The sequence below is a fragment of the Grampus griseus genome (genome assembly GCF_964374135.1).
Source record: "Grampus griseus genome assembly, chromosome: 11".
In the NCBI taxonomy this organism is placed as follows: Eukaryota; Metazoa; Chordata; class Mammalia; order Artiodactyla; family Delphinidae; genus Grampus; species Grampus griseus.
The window spans coordinates 26,227,625-26,250,290 of NC_139005.1; the positions used below are offsets into that span (position 1 = coordinate 26,227,625).

Below are 22,666 nucleotides of genomic sequence, written 5' to 3' on the forward strand. Positions count from 1 at the left end.
TTCTCTTTAGTCATCTGTTGATGCTTGTTTGACTTTCTTGGCTGTTTCCCAGTGTATTATGGCTGAAAGGTATGAGAGGAAAAAGAAAAGCACGACTCAAAATGGTTGACTTTATTGCTTTCTATTGTTTACTAAAAAAGTAAAGTCATAAAGATGTCATATAACCATTAATTTCATTGTCACCTCTCAGCCAAAAAAAAAGTCATTGATATACTCTCCATATCACAAATTTAAAGTTTTTGTGAACTGTATATGTAAAAGCCAAGTTTGTTTTGGCTATGCTCATTACTGGACTCTGGAGATTTTCTCCCTCCCTCCCTTCCTTCCTTCCTTCCTTCCTTCCTTATGTTTTTTTTTTTGTGTGTGTGGTTTTGGTGTATACATTATTTTTATGTCAGTTTAGTGTGTCCAGTTCACAAATCAAGTCTCCTTTTTGGGGACTGCTTCTTGAGCTGGGCCTGTCAATGTGACCGCAGTTGTCAGTGAATGTTCTCGAGAGTTGGACTAGATTAGATTGTTACTCTTAAAATAATTATTTAAAAGAAACTAATATAACTTCAAATATTTGCATTTATATGATTTAAAATTTTATATGAAAATATATACATTTACTTGGCAAGATAATGATTTAGAGCAGGACAGTCATTTTAATCAAACCTGCTTTTGGTGGATATAAAATTCGTACTTTTTTTAGCTGAAGAAGATATACTTTTGTCATGTTAAGGACTTTTTTGCTGCTCTGATGCTGTTCATCTACTACATTTTTGCTCTCAACTGAGCCCTACCTCCCAATTCTTCATTGCACTTAAGATTTTGTCTTATTAGTAATGGAAAATCAGTCTATGATCAGTTTGGGTCATAAGAACTGAAATTAGAAATTTAGAGTAGAAAGAGGTACCCTATATGGATGCTGCTTAGTTCATGTTAAATACCTATTTCTGGCTTTCCAGGCAGTCCCAGCTCCACCTCTATTCGTAGGATCCTGTAAAAACAAAAAACAAACAAACAAAAAAGTATACTAGAGTCATTTACTCTGAGTAGGTATTTATGGAATAAGCCATTATGACAATAGAATCAGTTAAACATAAATTTTTTTCTCTTTTTATGCACTACTTGACATCAAAAGCAAAAAGAGGTAAGTTGGCTATAAACCTGAGTGAACCTTATTTTCTTTAATAGATTTATTTCTGAAGAGCTTTACTTCAATTAAATTTCTACAAATCAAATACTTTTACATTAGGAAGCTTGTTACTGTAAATCTTTATTCTTTTCTTTGAGAACTGAATAAGCACCTCTGTAAACTTGTATTTTAAAAATATTTAATATTTAAATATATTGCTTTTCCTTTAACGAAGTTATACATATGGTTTAATTTTCTTGTGAGGAATTTTGGTTTAGTTTTGGGGTTTCTGAGTTGTCCCCCCTCCCCAAAATATGGATTACATGTTATAAGTATTTCTTCTTTTCTTAAAAAAAAAAAAAAAGCCAAGAAACAACTGACATTGGTGATAGTCTATAATTTTCAGATCCATCGCTTTACAGAAGAGGATGCCCTGAACCTCTCAGGATGTTTTCTAGTTTTGATTTTTTTTGAAATGACTATATATATATATATATATATATATATATATTAAATAAGCAAATCAAACACATTTCACTGAGTGGTGTCTCAAATATTTTTCTTGTTTGGGATATATTTTCACTTGATCTTTTTAGCAGGTTCTTGTTTGTAGTTTAACTTATTTCTCTTTTGTTTCTTTGATGGTGAATTAATTCTGACATTCAAAGGTATAGCTGGTCTTCATCTGATACATGCTATTATTGACGTTGTTTAATGAGAACAGACCATCATACCATCCTGAGTTAACTTTGTGCCAGCTGACATTGTTCTTGGGAAGGTCATTTCAGAACAAAACGTTATTTTCTAAAAGGTACTTAACTGGTGTAAGAATCTGACAACAAAATGTACTTTTACCTCTTGGTGCCACTGTATTTAATTACCTCTTCCCCTGTATCTTCCATGTCTTCCTACATAGGCTGTTAATTACACACATGCTCATGGTTTAATTGTAAGTTGTCCAGAAGCAGAAAGTTGACGATACTGCAGGGTATTTTTATATTTCTCTTTTGCAAGGTTTGAAATAAATATAGACTTTTTAATATTGCTTTGTTTTATCAGCTAGTCATATGATATTCCTCAGGACAGCAAATGGAAAGCTGGGTGAAAGTTTTTGTCTAATCTGTACATCTACAGAAGCATCTACAAATGCTTCTGCTCGTTAGCAAGACATGCTCTGATTCTACATTGTGGAAGACAGTTTTAATGCTTGTCCCCAAAGTATGATAAACTATGCACAGTTGTCATTTATATGAAAGCAGAGCCAGATGTTTTTAAAGATTTGTCACCAAGTCATATTTTTGCATTGTCTACCCTGAAATTTTTTTATGTGTTTCAACAATTCTGTCTGCATCGTTCCCTGGAAATTTTTAATGAATAATGATTGTCTCTGACTATAAAGGATATAAATAAATAATGGGATTTGCTGTGTTAAACACTGATGTTAAGTTAAGGCTGAAGTGTCTGGTGATATAAATTAGCAGATTACATCCCCGAGTAGCTGGAAATTGTTATTGTCTTATCTGTGGGTACTTTCAGAGAAACTCATGTGATATGTTGGGCAAAAAGGGATGAGATAGCAACTCTGTGTGTTGATTATAAAATGCTAAAAGTTTTTCACAGCTATCCATTTTTACTAGTGCCAATGTACCATTAAATTCATCATTACGTTTTTGAAAATATTTCAGCTTTTCCTAACTACTGTTTATATTCATGCAAATGTTTCTATCTCATTATTTTTCTTTATATAATGTTCCTATCTTAAAATTTTTCTTATTTTTTTCTTAAATCCTCTACTGTATATGTCTGTTTTTTCAGTTTATGTGTATAGGCATCCATAGGTCTACTTAAGTGTTCCAGTTATTACTGCGAGGAGAATGTATTTTGATGCTTCTTTCCATTAACTCTTCTGTTAATTCACTAACACACTATTAGTCATTTTGTAGATTTAGTGAGGAATAATTTAGTATTGATGTTATTTGGCATATTTTAAATAATGGCAATTATAATTATTTTCAAGATTTATACATCAAAGTCTTAAAATTATTGAAGAATAATCAATCACCTTATATCACTAAATTAGCTTTAAAATCTTTATCAGAGAGTATTTTCTCTTTCTTATTCCTTTTGTTAGGAAGATATTGTTATGATGACAGGAATGTCTAAATTGTACTCTTTCTGCCTCAAGTGGATCCATCACACAGTGACATTAATAATGTAACTAATAAACAAGTCTAATGATCCTTCAGGGAAGGCAAAGTCAGTATATTAGCAGGTAGCGTGACTGAGGAATTTAGATACGCTGCAAGAAACGCAGTGGTCAAAAGCTGTGTATGAGAAATGCTGAAGGAGATGAGATAAGTGCTAACCGAGTTTAGGGGAAGCAGACACTTCCTTCTTGGGTGGTCAGGAGTAAAGACTGAAACTTGTTAGTTCTGAATACTCCAAGAGAAGAGAAGAGCATTTTAGATGAACGTAATAATAGGAGCAAAGACTTGTTGAAATGATCTTATTATATGGTCTATTTGGTCTTTTTAATTTCATTGTTGTTAATTGCAAGGACTTTGTTTCTTGAAGCTGAAAATCTCAAGGTCATCTTGACTCCTCCCTTTAGCGCTCATGTCTTATCGATGACCAGTTCCTGTTCACGGTTGTGAAAGAGGATGCTTTCACAAACATCCTCTCACCTGATCTGCAAGATTTATATTTAATGTCCTCACTTAACAGAAAAGCTGAGACTCAGAATGGTGAAGTCACTTCTTCAATGTCCCTCAGCTACTGGTTGGTGGAGCAGGAATCTAAACATTAAGATCTCTCTGATGGACCTAAATCTTATGCTGACATGGAGGAAAGTTGAAGAGCACAGAAGAAAGGGAATAGAGAATAATGAGGAAGGCAAAGAGACCATAAAAAAATTGCTGCAGAGGCATCGTTGGCAAATGGAAGGAAATTGTGATGTACGCATTATCCAGTCCCATGAATTATTGTGTAAAACCCTCACTTAAGCCCTGAGTGTGTGCATAAGTATGTCAGTAATTAATTGTGGAGAGCACCTTTGTGCTATTATCCACAAATATTCAGAATTTCTGAGTTGGGAAACAAAAAAAATGTTACGCAATTTTTCTGTCTCCACCTCAGTGCATAGTACATAAAAACGTATATTTTCTACTAAAATAATTACTCAAATTTCACATTCTATTGTCAATTTGGTTTCTTCCAAGACTGATTTGACTACTTTAACTTCACTCTAAAATGATTTTTGCCAAAAAGAAAGTCTGCTGAAATTCGAGTACAGATTTTCAGTTAGAATTTGTGCTTCTGTATTCCTTTTCCAGTGGGTTTCCTTAAATTAAAACATATTTATTTATTTCAACCCTTGGCCTGCTTAGAGTTGAGAAGAATCAAGGTCATAATTATCACATTTTCTGACCTGAGAGGGAAAATAAAAGGAAGAGGAAGTTAATATGGTAGATGACAGAATAGAATCTAAAAGATGCATCAGGTAGGAAGAGGTGAAACATTTTAGAGATTAACATAACGTTAAAAGTATATAAAATAGGGCTACCCTGGTGGCGCAGTGGTTGAGAGTCCGCCTGCCGATGTAGGGGACACGGGTTCGTGCCCCGGTCCGGGAAGATCCCACATGCCACGGAGCGGCTAGGCCCGTGAGCCATGGCCGCTGAGCCTGCACGTCCGGACCCTGTGTTCCGCAACGGGAGAGGCCACAACAGTGAGAGGCCCGCATATCGCAAAAAAAAAAAAAAAGTACTTAAAATATTGCATTGAAATTCCAGACACCGTAAGTACAGGATGGAGGAAACATGACTTGACAGCACCATCTTTAAGCAAAGTAAGCCCATATGAGATAGCAGTGTGATGTGGCTGCCCAAAAATGCCACACAGGCTTCTGCTCTTTTAGTAGAATCAGGATGTCTCAGATGAGCAGGACTCTGCCACCCCTGTCCAGCTGCCACATCTTATCACTCATGGTTTCCTCTCTGAGCACCTCATTTTTAGAAGGTTATACACAAACTGGAGCATGGTTAGAGAGCAAAGATGTGGGTGTGAGAGGTTGAGATCGTGTCCTGTGAGGAAGAACTTGGATTGTTTGGCCTGAGGAAAACTCAGGGGACAGAAATCGTTTTCATGGGAACGTGTGAAGCACTTGATGGAGTTTATGGTCATGAAGGAAGGAGATGTGGTATGGAAAATAAGACATCACGAAATGGTTAGGATGCATTAGTTCTCAAGTCAGGAAAACCAGGGGCTGGGGCACAGGCCATTCTGTAGAAGACTGTTAGCCACAGAGAGCTGCTGCTCTGCCCTCCTCAGAACATCCAGGCACCAAGGAAGCCACCCCTGCAGCAGCACACTGTCCTCATCAACTCCCTCCACTGCCATCTGAGCCATGTGTGGAGCCCAAAACATAGAAGTGTTCCTGCCCCCCCCCATGAGGCTCTCCCCCCATCCCAATCAGTCACCAGTGGGCCCATGCAGTCACTAAGGCACTGACTTTTAGAAAATGGGCTAGTTTTCTAAATTGCATCGAAAAGTTTAAAAATAGTAGACGCCTGAGGAAAAACCATATGACAAGACTTTCTCTTCCTGCCAATGAAATTCATTAATTTCAGCCAGCTCTTCATAGAAACTGGATATTATCCCCATTCCTGCACCTTTTATCTTGCTTTGTGTTTTTGAGGTGACTAGTTGCCTTCAAATTACGGTCAACTGTCTGATGAAGTTCTTATGTTTCTTTGACAATATGTGTCTGATAGTTTCTAGAGGTAGCTGGCATCAATTCGAGAGACAAACAGAGTAGTGAGTAGAAAATAGGCCTTAGCATTGGAAAAGTTTAACTTTAAATCTTTGCTCTGCCACTTCTTAGCTGGTGATCATGTATTAACTTAATCAGTGAATGTTTGTGGAGACCGTACTGTGATGCCAAGCTCTGTGTTTGTTTTTGGTGGGAGAGATCATGAAAAATGTCAAAGAAAAAACTAGTCTCAGAATACATGAGATTTTAATATAGTCCCATAGATCAAAAATACTTATTTTCCTTATGATAGGAATAGTACAAATAACAACTCCAGAGTGTTGCTGAGACTTAAAACTAATATAAAGTTCCTAGGAGAAATTACATTACGTTGATTCACCAAAGAATTTCCTTCCTTCTTTCTCACCAGATAATTTCCTTCCTTCTTTCTCCCCTTTCCTACCTTCCTTTCTACTGGAGGCCTTTGTTTAGGGAGGAATGTCAAATAAGTTCCTGTGTATACCAGGACATATAGATGTGTTAAACAATAATATCCCTTATTCACCTCTGCCCTTGAGGCACTAACAATCTCTTGAGTTCTGTGACATTTCTCAGGCCTATGGCCTTATAATATAAATGTACAGTGTTATCTAATTCAGTTCTGAGCATTTCAAGTAAACACTTTAATTTTATAAGATATTTTATTACTATTAGTAGAGGCCATAAAGAGTTTATAGTTGCTAAGAAGTTCTTTTGCTAATTTGCTCATTTGTTTTCTAGGTGTACAACCTAGATGTCACAACCTCCAGGAAGCATTTCCTGACTACTTAGATTAGTGAATTGTTTCTGCTCTGAGATCCCTACATTTCCCTATCATGGGAAGCATTGCAGTGAGGTGTCTTAAAATCTAATTCAGCCCTTGGATCGTACAATCCTGGATTCAAATTCCAGCTCCACCTCTTAGTGAACTTTGGCAAGTTACTTAACCTAGGTCCCCCTTTCCTCATTCACAAATTGGGATTAATAAAGCAAGGTTAAAGGAGAGCACACATAGTAAGTGCCTGGACAGTGCCTGGCACATGGTGAGAAGTGTGAATGAGTGCTCAGTGCTCCCACCACCACATCTCATCATCATCACCATTGCCATCATCATCGCCATGACACTTTGTTGAATATGCTTGTCTTTCTCAATTGACCAGGGACCATGTCTTCTGTTTTCCTTTTATCTCTACCACCTCACACAGTTTTAGACACATAATTGGAGTTTAGTAACTTGCTTGCTGAATGGTTGAAACAAATTCTGGTGGCCCCAGATGACAGCAGTGGCTTCTGGTGTTCTGAGATGCCTCCTCCTTAAGTCACATACTTCTCATCTTTTATGCCCTCAAAAGCAATGAGATGAGGCCTAGTTCCTTCAAGAATGAGTCTACCAGAGTAGATCCTACAAAGAACAGGTAAGATCATGTAAAGCCCACAGCATCTCGTAGCTGGAAGGGACTTTCTCAATCTCTCAACCCACCCCTTTCATTTTACAAAGTACCTGCTAAATACACATGGGTTAGCCAAGTCCATGACTGGAAGACTGTTGATCACAGAAGAGGAATTTAGAAGACAATTGAGTCAGAGCGATTAGCTATTTTTCAAATTTCTTTTTTTTTTTTTACTCTTTCACCATCTTATCTATGGAATTTGTTTTTATTCTTTAAGGATAACACTTAGCTAAGTACTTATAAATAATAAATGCGAAGTAATAAAATAATTAACCAGAGGTGATATAACTAAAGAGGGAAAAACTGATATTCACTACAAATGTAAGAAATATCCACCACGTGTTAAACACTTCATTAAGAGAGTCCATTGTGGTCCTGCTCACCTGTTTTCTAAATTTCATCACAAAGCATATTTCAAATGAACAATAATCTGTGACTACATTAGCAAAAAGAAAAAAAAATCTAATGTGAGAGATGGAAAAGAATTTAGGCCATCTAAAAACTCTAATTCTGGGGCTTGCCATTCCACAGAGGTCAGAACTTTGCTATAGAACAGCTTTATTTATACCTTCCTGGCAATAGGAAAGACAGGCCAGATTCCCAAGTGTTCACATTCATTTGTATTCGTTGCATTTACTCAAATATAACAGAAGAGGGCAGCACACATCTGGTTAACTTAAAAATGTCTGGTGGCCACATCAAAATAGTTGTCTAAATTTGTCCAACAATTCCTAAATTATCCCTTAGCACAGCCATTGAAAAAGGTGAAAAGAACATAAAGGAATTCATCCTTTAAGACTCCTGAGTTTCTACAAAAGGGAATCATTGAGCTAATCAAGCTGCAAAATGGAAAAACAAAGACTTAAATAAAAAATAGAAAGTATTCTCCAAAGCTAAGAAAATGGAAATATTTTTTACATTTGAAAGACTTTTACTGAGTATGATAATCTGAACACCAGCTACTCAACGAATCAGATCTTGCTCCTCTTAAAAAACAAGAATTAATAAGTTACTCTGCAACAAAGGCCACCTTATAAAAGGGTCTCTGTCTTCAGTGATGTTCTCTTGAATTAACTTAAATCAAGCCTATCTTATATTCTACTTTGCATCACAGACAACTTTAGTGTGTTTGCAATGTCTTATACAAAAGCATGAGCAATTTTCATGAATTTTGGTATTCTGGAGTTATACAAGTAGGTTTTGTTACAATAGAGAACATGTTGGCTTTAGAACAAGTGATGCTTAGATTCAAGCCTTTGAACGTAAATTTCAGTAGAGGCTCATTAATTCGACTTTAAATCCAGAATTTGTGGTAATTTGGCTTAAATATTACATATATAACATATAGGGAAAGAGGTTTGCTAAGCAAATACATAGTGTAAGCAGTTAGCAAGAGGAAATGCTGCAATTATTTAAGAATAATTGAATTTTTAATTCTAATTTTAACTTTTTTGCAAAATCTATTTTGCAGAAATATAATGTATGCATTTCTAACTAGCTTCGCAGGTGATCCTAGTACATCAGCCTGATACCAGTAAACAGACTGCTCTTTGATTATTTTAGAACACCCAGCACATGGTCTTTCTTGGAGTAGATGAGTAACATAACTGATCAGCTAAAGCCTGAACTTTTACTAGCTAGTGCTTTGTCAACCTAGTGTGAGCTATATTGTATGATTTCTTTTTTTTTTATTGTATGATTTTAAAATGACAAAAATAAAAGATTTCCCATTCAGGTTAGCTTTCTCTGTCAGTTACTGACAATTTAATATATATAAAATAAACATTCTAAGATTTCTAACAATTCTTGCTTTTGATAAATAAAACCTATTTTCAGAAAACTGTAAAGATGATTTCCTTCTCTAATATCCTACTATTAATCATGGAAAAGTTTGTATTGCATGCTTTTCTCAACGTACCTATGGGGATTGACAATATGCCATATGCCGGTGTGTCCGACGATGCGTACCATTTTGGAATAGCAAATCTAACTGCTGAGCAAGTAATTACCATCATGTTCGGGTTCAGGACTTGAAGATCTTTCATTATGTTAATAGATCCCTTATTTTTAGATGTAGCTAAATACCAAATATGAATGGCCACGTATGTCCTAAGATACTTGAGAACTCTCAGGACTAATTTTGTGTCACTAATTTTTAAACACTGTATTTAATTAAGGAAAAAGCCTTGTCTTTTCTATTGGCATCATTCAGGGGAAAAAAAAAAAGCTTAATCCAGATGTTTCTGTGTGAATGCACATTCCTCACTAAATCTCTCAGGCAGCTGCTTAAGTTATTGTTACTAACACGTTGCTCTGTTGTCTCTTCGTATACGTGTCTAATTTATCAGTTTCTTATAGATTGTCAGCAGCCTGCTGCCTCCGTACCGCCACAGCGCTCACAACTAGCCGGGGGGCAAGACTGCCCGACTCTCAGGTAAATTCTGATGTCCTCACTCTTCCCACATCTATGGAACTGCACATCAGTTCCATAGACCCCCAAGCTCTCCTTTCCCACATCATGACTGCCTATACATAATTATACTTGCCACATTTTATTTCAATTATGGGCTACACAGACACATACTGGACTCCTGAAGTCCACACATGCCCACTGAAAATGCAAGAGAGCTAGAGTTCATTTTACTGGCCACTGGCACGTAGCCTAAGGCGGCCTTCAGCTCCCCCGTGTGGGTAAATACTTGGTTAGCCCAGCGTTTCATTACCGTCCAAAATATAAAACCTGGAATTGCTTGTCTTTTGTCCTCAGAATGTATTTCCCAGGCAAACAATTAGGAAGGATATAAAGCATATCTGATGTCTGTTCCAAGACAACTTTATGAAAGTGTTTCTGTTTTCTGTCCACTCAGTACCCTCAATGAAACTGAAATTGAAAGGTAGAGAAAACCTTGTAATTGGCATTCAAAAAAAGAATATTTGCAGTGATAGTGCCTTTTATGTAAGATTAACTGAAGAATTTTAAAGGCAGGTCTACATACTCCCTGGATGCTAAACTGGAGAGTTTGCTAAACAATTTCTTTTCCAGTGAAAGCTTTGCAAATCCATTATGAACTTACCTTTATGGTAAATTCTACAGGCGAACTTCCAAGCATCATCAGAGCACCCCATCAGGACCTAATCATTTTCTTGAAATCCTTCATCTCCAGTTATTTGGCCTCCAATCTTGTCTAGTTTTTATAGTCTGGTTGTGGCTGTTATAGCCTGCTTGTTGTTCTCTCCTTATTTTAATATAACTGTTGCTCTTCTCCCAGGGCAAGGCTTCTGTTGAGTAAGGGCAGGCCCAGACATACTTCCATGTATGTCTGAGGAGTAGATGTCAGTAGCAGGCTGCATGTGGTCATGGGTTAGAGCTGAGAGCTGGGGAGCCACAAGTGCTCCCTGGAAACACAGCAGCAGCCAGAGCCCCAGTGATGACTTGGTCTCTCAAGTGGTTGTGCAGCCAGCTATTTAAGTGGGACATCAAGTGAGCAGGAGAAGTTATGTGATTAAATAGGCTCCAAGCCAGCATCTTCCAACTGATGTCTCAGCCTGCTGTTCCCACCACTTCCAGCAACAGGTTTTTACTTCAGGAAAGTTCTTCATTAACATACAAACGCCTTTAGTAATTTCAGTCATTAAGTAACTGAATATAATTATAAATGTTCAAACCCATTTCAGTGGGATCCTACGTGTGTAATGTAGAAGGACGTGGGCTCTTAGCCTGCAGTCCGTTCTCCACAAAGTGCCCCCACCCCACCCAGGGCCTGGGGCAGTGCCAGGCGCACAACAGAAGTTCAGGGAGTGAATGAGCTCTGGAATCACATTACTGGGTTTGAATCGCGCCTCGCCTCTGACACCTACTAACTGCGTAATCTTGGAAAGTTGCTTTTGCTGGCTAAGATTTCGTTTCCTTACTTGTAAAGTGAGAAAGAGAACGGCTACTGGGAGGATTCAGCAAGGCACAGGCCTGGGCCACAGTGTGCTCTCAATAGCTGTTACTACCACTAACCGTTCTTAGTACCTAACCGTTCCTTAAGACAGAAATCTGCTGTCTCTCATAACCTCTCTAATTTGAGAAGGCTACTGTATTAAGTGTTTCAATTAGATAAGAAATGGAAAGGCTAATGAGGAATCTTTTTAAGTTTAATAATTTATTTCACCTTGCTTTTTTTTTTTGAGAGCCAGTTTGACTAAATGATTAGAACTTATTATGATTAAATGATTATGATTATTATGATTAAATTATTTGACTAGAACTTATCAAATACAGTATTTACATTCAAGAAGTGATTCCTCAATCTGTAAACCAAAAATATGCTTCTGTCACACAATATACACAGTGCAATTGTATTTTATGCAAATTAAAAATAGTAATACTATAATATGAAATATTTATAATCTATCACTTTAAGAAATCTGAAATAATAAAAAAAATTTTATTTATCATGAAACGACACAATGTGTTGGGCCGAGGTATAACTCATGTTTAAGCCATTACTACACACTTCAGCTGGTCAAACAGAAATGCTTGCCTTCCTTTATCAAGAAGAGTGTTGAACTCCATGGGTCTTCAAACACTTACGCCTCTTGTACGATGTGACCACCCTGTGCTACTTCCCGTAACTTATGCTGAATAACATGTTTAGTCCCCTCAAAAGAAACTCATTCTAAATCATGCAGATTTAACAGAAAGAAACTCCATTAGGTCTGTGGGAAAGTCTATCTGCTGCTCTATTTCCCGGGCCATCTGACTCTTTCTGGAGGGTGGAGGAAGAATCCTGTCATGCAGTATTTTCTTAGTCCTTGTGTTGAACCTCTAGCTCTCCCATGTTTACCTATCACATTTTAAAATAGGTAGGAAAAATCATTTTTATCACTGCTTGTCCTAACTAGTGCAGAATAGCATATCTCCATTTAAACTAAATTTATAGCAGTTCAAAGAGTAAGGGAAGTAAGGGTGACCCCAAGCTGAGCAGTATTGTACATAATTATGATTCTGTATTAAAACTCAAGAGATATACATAGTATACCAAAGATAAAAATTGTTTAGTGCTCATTTTTAATGACTTGAATAATAGTGTTAGTTTTTTTAAAATTATGATTAAATTAATAAATAACAATAATAAACCTTGAATAGCTTTCTTACGTAACACTCTTGGCAGAAATTATTCTATGGTTTCAAAGTATAAAGGAAAAAAGCAGAGTTTTAGAAAAATGCCAATCTTTTTCAATTAAAAAAAAAATACCTATAGTGTGATTTTCCCCCTACTAGTCACATTTTAACAGGTCTGAACCCAAATCTGTTTTGTAGTATTACTTTAGGAAATTCAGTGATTTTGCATCCTTATTCTCCAATACTTTTCAGCAAGATGTTGATGAGCCTGAGCGTCTCTGTGTTCATTTAAACTGGAGGCTCTCAGACGTGGTCATTTTCGAAGTCTTCATTATATACTTGCTCTTCTGTCATATTTACACTACCAAGCTAAAGCAGGTAGGGGGAGCCCTTAGAGCAGATCAGACTTCCACAGGCAAATTAGTTCTTCTATTGAATCTACCAGAGAACTGTAGAATCCTCTAAAACCTTGGTCCAGCATGTCCATGTCCCCAGGAACTTCTTTGAAATGCAGATTCTCAGGTCACACCCCAGACCTATTGAATCAGAATCACTCCCGGTGATTGCTATGCAGTCATTAAAGTTTGAAAAGAACTGATCTAAAGAAATCTTGCAACTAACCCAGAGACCTAGGGGAATGAGACTGTGTGAAGAAATTGAAAAGAGTGATTGCTGGGGAGGCGTTCACATACTATTTCCCCAGTGCATTTCATTTTTCTTTTTGGGGGCATTTTTTTGAAAAATCTGCAGTTGTCTTGGCATGCTTTAGATTTAAGCCATTTTCTGTGCAAAATTCCTGTGAAAAGAATGTCTGTTGAACCCTTACAACTGTGTCTAGCCCCTTGTAAATGCATTTCTGGCTGACATGCTTGTTTCTCATTTGCAGTCCTGACATAGCTCTGCCCGATGAGCAGCCACATTCCAGCTCTCAGTGCGCCCCTCTACACTGTCTCTCCAAGCCTCCTTACCCCTAGTCTTCATCTCCCGTGGACGAATACCTGGGGTGAACGTTTTGTAGCCACACACAGGATACTGCCCAAGATCCAGCGCGTGTTTTCTTCTCGGTGGTTAGAGGTTTGATTGAATTAATGGCCATCATTTTGCAAGATGAGAGGAAGTTGGGAAGAATAACACAAAGCACAGACTCCGGTGTGATAAAACACTTTATGGTTTCTCTAAGTCACAGATAAACTTCTGCAATCAAATGGCTACAGTTCAGTTAAATCAAAATAAATGAAACAGGAAATATGTATCTCAGATGGCTGGCTTTACCTCGATAGCTTAAGAGAGACCTCAGACAATGTAAAATACATATATTGTAAAATCATCTTTCCTTACACTTCAAATTCAGCTACAGAAGTTGATTCTAATTTTTTGGTCATTGATATTTACTTTGTACTTTATTTGCCACATGATTTATGTCTATAAAAATCATTTCTATGAGAGATGAACTTCATTTATTTTAAAATACACATAATTTGCTCAATTAAGTATGATTTTAATTTAGTCTGAAATCTGGAATTGGCCAGACTGTGGTCATTTTTCTTGCACAAAGTGATAAATGAGGTGCATCGGAATGTTAACAATAACTGTATTTTGCTGCTACACTGATATTGTTTATGCACTTACTTTCTAATCGGTAGCTCATTGTCTGCTGTTTTTTCTGTTTTTTTTTTTTTTTTAACTAGAATTCTTCACTGGACATTATTAAGTAAATCTAAAGAAGAGACTATGTTATGATTCATTGACTTATTCAACTTTTGATGGCATCTTTAATTTTTTTTAAATTGCAGACAAGTAGATGCACTGGTGCTGCTCCTTTGTGTGTGTATATGTGTGTGTGATAATGTTAAAGAAGGCTAAATAACGTGAAGGGAAAAAAATGGTGTGTTTATTTAATGATCAGAATTTTTTTTACTTCTCCCCAATTCAGGGTCTACTATGAGTATTTCTTGTTACAAGATATCAAGTATAAATGGGAAAAATATATGCATATGTAAGTTAGACTTTGGTTAATTAATTTACCCAGAAAGTGTTCAAATTCTGATTAAAATTGTATGTTCTGTTGTTGTTAGGTTTTTTTCATAATGCATCTTCCTTGCCAAAAAAACAACAGGTAATAAACCTTAGCTCACTGTCTACTTTTGACAAACACTCAGGTGCCTACAATCATTATGTTATATTGAGACAATACATGTTCCTAGTTAATTTACAGATTCTGCTGAGTAACTTTTATGACTTAATTTAAGGCAGTGGATTTTCACAGCAAAATTAATTTTGCACATAATCTGACAAACAAGGAAAACAGCTAATTGAGCTGAAAGGTCTAACACTCTTGGGCTCCTTATATCAAGTGCTGCCCACACACCTGCTCCTATCCCTCATTCCTTGTCTAGTCAGGTAGCCTTAACTTGTTTAAAACCATACCGGTTTGACCTTTTCGTGTAATGATATCTGTAACTTCTCTTTAAAACAAAACAATCCTCACTATTAACACAAAAGGTAGTTAACAATGCAGGGCTCTAACAATGGCGATCCAGTAGGAGCCACTCAGCTTACTTAGTGGAAGTGGTGGAACACTAGTAGAGTGGCCCATCAAAGGTGGCAGCCAGTCGGCAAGTCGTAAAGCACAGAGCAGGAGCTCTCATCAATCGTACACCTATTAAGTAGTGGTCACTGTTACCAAAGCAACCAAGGGATTTTGAATTCCTCATATGAGTGCTATTTTCAACAGTGTCATTTATTATGCAACTTGCGGTAGTTGGAAATCTTCACCAAAATAGGGATTCAGGTTAAAATACGGAAAAAGAAACAAAACAAATCTTCATAAAGCCCTGATCATGGCCACCTAAACTTCTGCTCTTTCCACTTGCATTGCCTTGCTATTCTAAACATTTTCTTTATTTTATTGGTGTTGTATCTGCCTGGTACCAGTCTTAGTGAGACTGTGTGGATTTTATTAGAGTTCAGTTAAAGGAAGCTCCCCCACCCCCGTCCCTGCTTTTTCTTTTTCAAGCATCATGTGTTCGGACCTGAGAAGTGGCATAGCTGCTAAGTTGACTTTTAATTAAAAACTGTGCCTGAGGGAAAATATGCCTTTTTAAAAAGTACCTCAGAACATTTTCCTATATTGCCTCATCAGTTTTGTTGGTGGTGCAGGGAATTCAGCAGTGAGTATTGTCTGTGTGTAACTATAGGGCATTTGTGCTCTCTTACGCTATATTTGTGACCAGCTGGAAAGCTGGGTCATAGACAAAACACTTATTTCTTCCAATAAAAAGTTTATCATTAAGTCTATTATATACTAGTTTTATTTCAGTTCATTATATTAACAGAGTGGGAAATGCTTGTTTTGAAATAGTAATTCTATAAAAATGTTAATTTTAGCAAACTTTGCCAGAAAGATATAGAAACTTGGAAATAAATTTCTAATTTTCAGCACAAAACTAGATTGTAGTCCCTAAGCAGTAAGAGAGAGTTCCATGTATTTATACTGTGGTTTCACTTAGTATAGTTTAAACTGGGCCATATCTATATTTATTTATAGGCATTTAAAATGGACAAATATGTGTAGCATTGATAAAAATCAGTACCTGTAAAGAAACATCAGGATTTAAAAGGAAACTGGAAAACTGAAGAACTAGTGAAAATAAAAAAGAATAAACCTCAATAAGACTAGTTGAAGACAGACTTGGGGAAGAAAAACCAACTATAGAAGTATAATGACAATACTGGCTAATTATTGCAAACACAGTGGGCAAAGATTAAAGATAACTAGCAAGACTTTAAAAAGTAAGCACAATTACCATACTGAAAAGAATAGGATGCAGAAATACTTTACTACTGAGGATTTTTCTTAGTTAAAAAAATAAAATATTTAAAATAAAAAGGAGCAATAAATTGCCTTTGGTCTGGGTGCACAGGGGCATACAGGACCCAGAATTAATCATTCCAATCAACTCATGATTCATCATATCCCTTTTTCATATCCAGTTCTGTTTCAATAAGAGGAATTTGGAGAACTTGGTGAAAATAGAAAGTTATTAAATAATTAAGAAAAGATTTATCAAGATTATACTTTAGCCTAGGGAAGAAGAGGTACAATAGTGATCATCAAGAAAATTTAACAAAGGATAGGTACCAACTATGGCTGCCGTTACGAAGATTAGAATAAAAAAAATGTCTTCGGTCTGAAGGATTTATATTAACTCTTGGAAGGAGACTTTAAACAGTAGGAAATTAATCATCAAAATTGATAATCATAAGGAAGATTTGTTTTTTAAGAATTAAATATTACTGGTGGTCTAGTAAGGATTAAGTTATGTGGCAAGAAATCTTACCATAATGTATTATAATTCTGAGATTCCATAATTCTATGGTTCTTTTATTTAAAATTTAAAAATACATTAAATTTATACTGGTTAGTCATAAAATATTTTATCCCTTGAAAATAGGATAACAATCTTAATTTTTCCAAGATATTTGGTTAAAAAACAAAACAGCGTTGTCAGTATTATTTTTCCTTCCAGCTATATTTCATAATATCTTTAAAGTTGTCCAGAATGTAGTAATTTTACCATAAAAAGCCTCAATTGTCAGAGTCTAAAAAAACAAACGTCCTCAGGAATACTTCAGAAATAGGTATGCAATCCCTCAGGGGGACAAATTCTTCTCAAATTTTATCTTTTCTTAAAAGGATCTTCAGTCTACAATATTTGCTTTTTCCATGCTTTGAAAAATTTTCCTGTACAGATAGTCTTTCTGTTTCAAACAAGCATGAAACACCAGTCAAATTAATCAACTGTGAATGTGGACATTTCCTGATATTCTGTTTTAAATAAAATCTTTACAATTCTCAATTGGAAATTACAAAATATGAAAAGGAAGAAATGAAATATATTTTCTACTGAGCTAAGAATGGCAAATTTAATGTGTAATTGTTATAATCAATCAGCCAAAAGACATAATCTGTATCTCAGAAAGACACATCATGGGAAACTGATGGATTTCCACCAAGGAACTGTGCTAGTTCAACCCATGATGCCACAAATGTGTTAATATTGTAGATATAAAGTAGGACTAGATTCAAAAGGAACTCTTAGGATAAAGTTCATAATTTAAAAAATTTACCCTCTATGTTTTTTGTTTGTTTATAAACCAGAGTAATTTAAAATAGTCCTTATATTTAAGATTTCAAAAAATTTACAAGAATATGTTTTCATTAAATAGAATACAATTCTTCAAAAAGCTGTTAAATTGAAGATGTGATAGATAACATGATCAGTACTGATATTGACAAGCAATTTTTATTTTAAAATCACTTTCTGTGGACGTACAAGACCAATCTAGCTCCCGAGTGACCTTTTCCATTGTTTGTAATAATGCCCCCAGATGAGTTGTATCTGTAATTTAATTCATCTTTATTTAAATGACAAGTTAACTGCCACAGTCCTTGATACATTGCATTTGTATCCTGATCCTATTATATTTACATCTGAAAGATTTCATCTAGACATCTCTTTTGTCCTTCTTAAAGAATAACTTAAAAAGATATTTAGTATTAAGATATGTTCCCTAATCAAGGATTTTCCAGAAATAATATTCTACTTATGAAGAAGAGCAGCAATTAACTGCCTTTAGTGTAAGGGTGTGAGTGCATAAAAGTATGCCGTGTAAAATGTTTGCATGAGATATTTCACATCATGTAAGCTTTCCCATATTCATAATATGAACACTATAGAAAATCTTATTTCTCTTGTGATCTCTCCATTAGGAATGTAAGGAGATTCTTTCCTATATCTGGTCTCCTTTCCATATTGAAATGCATGGCTCTATCCCTGGTGTATTTTCATCCTTTCCTCTAGAGTTATTTGAAATTTGCCCTATTTAAACTGAAGCCTGGATAAACTGCTGAGCCAGATTATTTCTGTGGTTGGAGTTTAATTGCTATAGAACATTGGTTGAGAACATGTTTTTATTTTAACTTCTTTTTCTTTCAAAATTATTCTGTTATGGTCCTCTAATGAAAACACTGAGAAGTAAATCTGATGCTTTCTAGTATGACTGTTTTTCTTTTTAAAAAGTCATTTTAAAACAAATATCAGAGAACTATAAAGAGAAATGGCATCATTTTGTTGACAAATCATTATTCAGTGATAATGGAGATACAGAATGAATCATTTTGTTGTTTGAGTTCAAACATATGATTGTGCACCAAATCTTAGAGGAAGTAAATGATTTTAACTTATTGTCACAAAGTTTTCAGCTCAATGGTGTGACTGTTAGTCAATTAAACAATTCTTTGAAAATATTTTATGACATTTTTGTAATCTACTCAGTGTTTTTATTTGCATAATTATGCATATGTGATGAACCATACATAATTCTAACACTGTATTTCTTTCCAGTATTAACACTTGTGTAATGTGTGGCCAACCCTGATTTGTACACTGTATGATTATTGTTGTAATGGTCCTGCTATTCTTACATTTAATTGCAATTTTGTTATTATGCCTTTTGGTGTTAAATGATGTGAAGTGTTTCCACCTAATGATAATACCATATGAAAACTTGACTAAAAGACTGACCTAAGACACTCTCTGTTGCTAATTATTTTTTTAAATCCAAATTTCATAGGAAACTTGTTCTCGAAGACAAATGCCTTTATTTTAAATCCAAAAAATTATTTTATGAATTTATTTTTGCTTGTCCTTTTAAACTTTTTTTGTTGACAATCCTAAGTGAATGTCTCATGGGAGAATCCATACAGTATGTGCTTGTATTTATATTTGATCATGCACTCAATGGTTGGAAAAGGCACTACAGTGCTAAGAAAATAACCGAGGCCAATACATCAATTCTTTTATCTTGGTTTATGTTACCAACCGCATATGGTGTAATGCATAACTCTTTCCAGTAAATAAACTGGTTATCTTTCATTCATTTCATCTATGGTACCATTTTATCAGTTTGAGCAGTGTGTCTGTATTTTATGTTGATTTGTACTTACAAAAAAAGGAAAAATTTATGAATTTCTATGATTTATATATTTACTCGAAGTGAACGCTTATTCAAACTAAAAACTGAATGCTTCGCTTTGACGTTTCTACACAATCTTATTAAGAAATGTGTGTCAACTTTGCTCATTTTCTCCATTTATCATCACTCCTACTTGTAATCTTTTCTAAAAGGTTGTTTTGGCAGGAGGATACGCTTAGCTGAATTAAATTAGAAATGTACCAACATGAAGGAAATGCCTGTTCTTAAAAAACGGAAACAGTATTTTAATGAAAGAAGAATGAAGCTTGTATGCTTTATTTTGGGAGACAATGCTTTGTCCTCTTTCATATGAAGAAACATCAGAGTCTCAAACCTAAGGAAAGTTAATTGGCTAGCCCCCCTCTTCAGATATGTGCTGTGGCAAATGGGCTGCTTTGGGAGCCACCTGCTCTGACCTGGCTTTATTTCTGGAGGCGGGGAGAGCCAGAATATGGACTTAACGTGAGGTTCCAAGGAGTTGAAACCTCTAATGCAATCCTCGTTTTAATGAATCGAATTAACCCACCATGGGCACTGCAACGGTCCCAGCTAAAGTTGCCTGCTTACCTGTTGAATAAATACAACACTAGAAATAATAGTGTAAACTTCCCTAACAATCTTTTTTTGTCTCTGAAAGCTATTGTTTTTCTTTGATATTATGTGTATTTGATCCTTGATCTTCTCATATACAATAAAGCTGATAGCCTGCTATATTCAAAAGCTAGAAAAACTGGATCAGCCTCCAGGAGCATCGTCTCTCGTCTTCCTACATTTTGTAGGCAACTGGGATAGCACTATACAGAGAGCAATGTGGAGGTTTCCTGCAACCCCACTGAGGAGAAGAGGCCAGAATTGATGGGATTTCATGCAAGGGGTTTTCTTAGTTTTTGGTTATACACACATTGACTAGCGCATTGTAGGAACTCAGTACAATTCCTTGGCTCCTTGCCATCTAGCTTTTCTCATAACACATGTGGAATTGTTATGGAACCTAATGTCACCTACTATAATATGAGCAGGCACTAAATGCCAGCTCACTGGGGGAAGTGGTCTTTAAATGAAGTGAATGGCTATTCCTATCATTCTTTCCTTGTCAATCTAAAAACTGTATCTCTAATGCTGTATTTGAAGGAGCCTTAATGTGTACAGTGAAATAATCTGAGTCCGTTCTTAAACATTTTATGAATCAACTATCGCTTAAATACCTTAAGAAGAAACTCAGGATAATTCATCTACAACATAACTGTCAAGGAAGATAAATCTCACTGTAAAAAAATATTGCCGGTTTCAAAAGTAAACAAAATGTATAATGTAATTTAAATGTAAAAAGCAATATAAACAAATCATAACTCTAGTGACATCCTGTTAAATAGTAAAGAAATGTTATAACGGTCTACATAATTTGTGAGACTCAGTGCAAAATTAAAATGCAGATCTCCTTGTTCAAAAATTATTAAGAATTTCAAGACAGTGACAGCAGACATTAACAGGGAGTTCTAGGCACAGGGCCCTGTGTGACTGTAGAAGTCCACATGCCCATGAAGCCAGCCTTTTCCCAGAATATGCTGAAATAATGATTCAGAACCACAATACAATGTAGCTATCCAGAACCTGGGCTTTATTTTTAACAGAATGAATTTTCCAGTTTCTGTGCTTGGAAGAAAAAATAATGTGCTTTTGTTCTGGGAAAAAAAATTAATGCTATTACCTCAAAGAGTTATAAATCAATCTTGCAATACTCCCATATTCCAACACAGTCATACTTTTCAACTCAAAACTTCTGAACTCTCACATACGTACCAAGTTGCACAGAGATTATAAAAATCATTAAAAGAAATCTTCAAAATTGTCAGCAGTAGACATTTTAATTAATGTATATTAAAGTAAAACTAATTTAAGAACCCTACTGATACCTTCATCATTTGACTTCCTTTGAAGTTATAAATTATTAATGTCAGTCAAATGTCACAGGAATAGTCACCTCATTTAAAAGATCTATTAGCCCAAGATTAATAAGTGATTCATATCAACTTTTCTTCTAAATAAATCAAAGGGGAAAAATTATTTACCTCATGAAACCTATTGAAACTGAAAATAAGCTACCCTATGTGTAAGAAAGGGAGAAAATAAAATATATGTAATTTTTCCTGTTTTTGATAAAGTAACAGTGGAAACCTATAGAAATGGTTATCTGTAAAAGAGCAAAGCGTTGGTGTAAGGGAACAAGTGGGTAGCCAGATTCCTCAGTAGGTGAGTACGTTTTTATATTGTTTTCCTATTTCAACCATGGAAATATAGTATCTATACAAAAATGAAAAAGAAAATAGGTGCTCTCAAACTTCTCACAATGAAATCAGAAATTAAAATTAGCATAAATTCTAGAGAAATAATTGTTCTAAAGCAGGCTATGTCAGTAGAAGTATTTTCAAAAGCATGGAATTTTGTGCAAATTTTAGCTCTGGCACTTACTTACCAGCTCTGAGACTTTGGAAATGTACTTAACGTCTTCAAGGCTCAACTGTCTCATTTTTAAAAAGAGGATAAAAATGCTTACCTGGCAAAAAAAAAAAAAAAAAAAAATGCTTACCTGGCAAGGTTATTGCCAAGATCAACATACATGACATCTTCCAAACAGTGTTTAGCCTTTGGTAGCTAATATTATTTCCAATAACACAGTGCATAGGCTACTGGAGTCCCATATGAATGAAATTCATTCATTCACTTATACATGCATTAATTAAGCAAATATTTATTGAGAACGTATCTTGTGCCAGATACTGCTCCAGGAGATTAAGATACAGCAGAACAAAACAAAGGAGGTTCATGCCTTTTTGAAGTTTGTATCATTTATGTAGCATTGATGAGGGAGACATACAAAGCCAGCAAACATAATAAATATGGAAATACCAAAGTATGTTAGTGAATCTGTTATGGAAAAATTAAAAAGTAGAACAGGGAAAAGAGATTGTGCTGGGTTGGAGTGGGGAGAAAGTGAAACAGATTACAATATTAAATGGTGTGGTCAGGTTGGGCCTTATTAAAAAGAAGAATAAATAAGATAAAAATCATTCTGTTTACATCATGATTGCTTCAGTTTTAAAAATTATTAAATTACATAGGTTGAAAAAAATTACATAGGTTGTTCAAATTTCTAGAAG

General features: G+C 35.3%; 1 protein-coding gene across 3 annotated transcripts in view; it reads left to right on the forward strand.

Annotated features, from left to right (window-relative positions):
• Positions 1-21,234, forward strand: part of BICD1 (BICD cargo adaptor 1) — a 206,745-nt gene extending 185,511 nt beyond the window's left edge. For 2 of the 3 annotated variants that reach the window (XM_082665691.1, XM_082665689.1), the window contains 2 exons: positions 9,719-9,794; positions 13,357-21,234. In XM_082665691.1, the coding sequence (XP_082521817.1) occupies positions 9,719-9,794; positions 13,357-13,444 (164 nt within the window). In that variant the 3' untranslated portion in view covers positions 13,445-21,234. The remainder of the gene's footprint in view (positions 1-9,718; positions 9,795-13,356) is intronic. The other variant, XM_082665690.1, reaches the window with a different exon arrangement.
• The last annotated feature ends 1,432 nt before the right edge of the window (positions 21,235-22,666 follow it).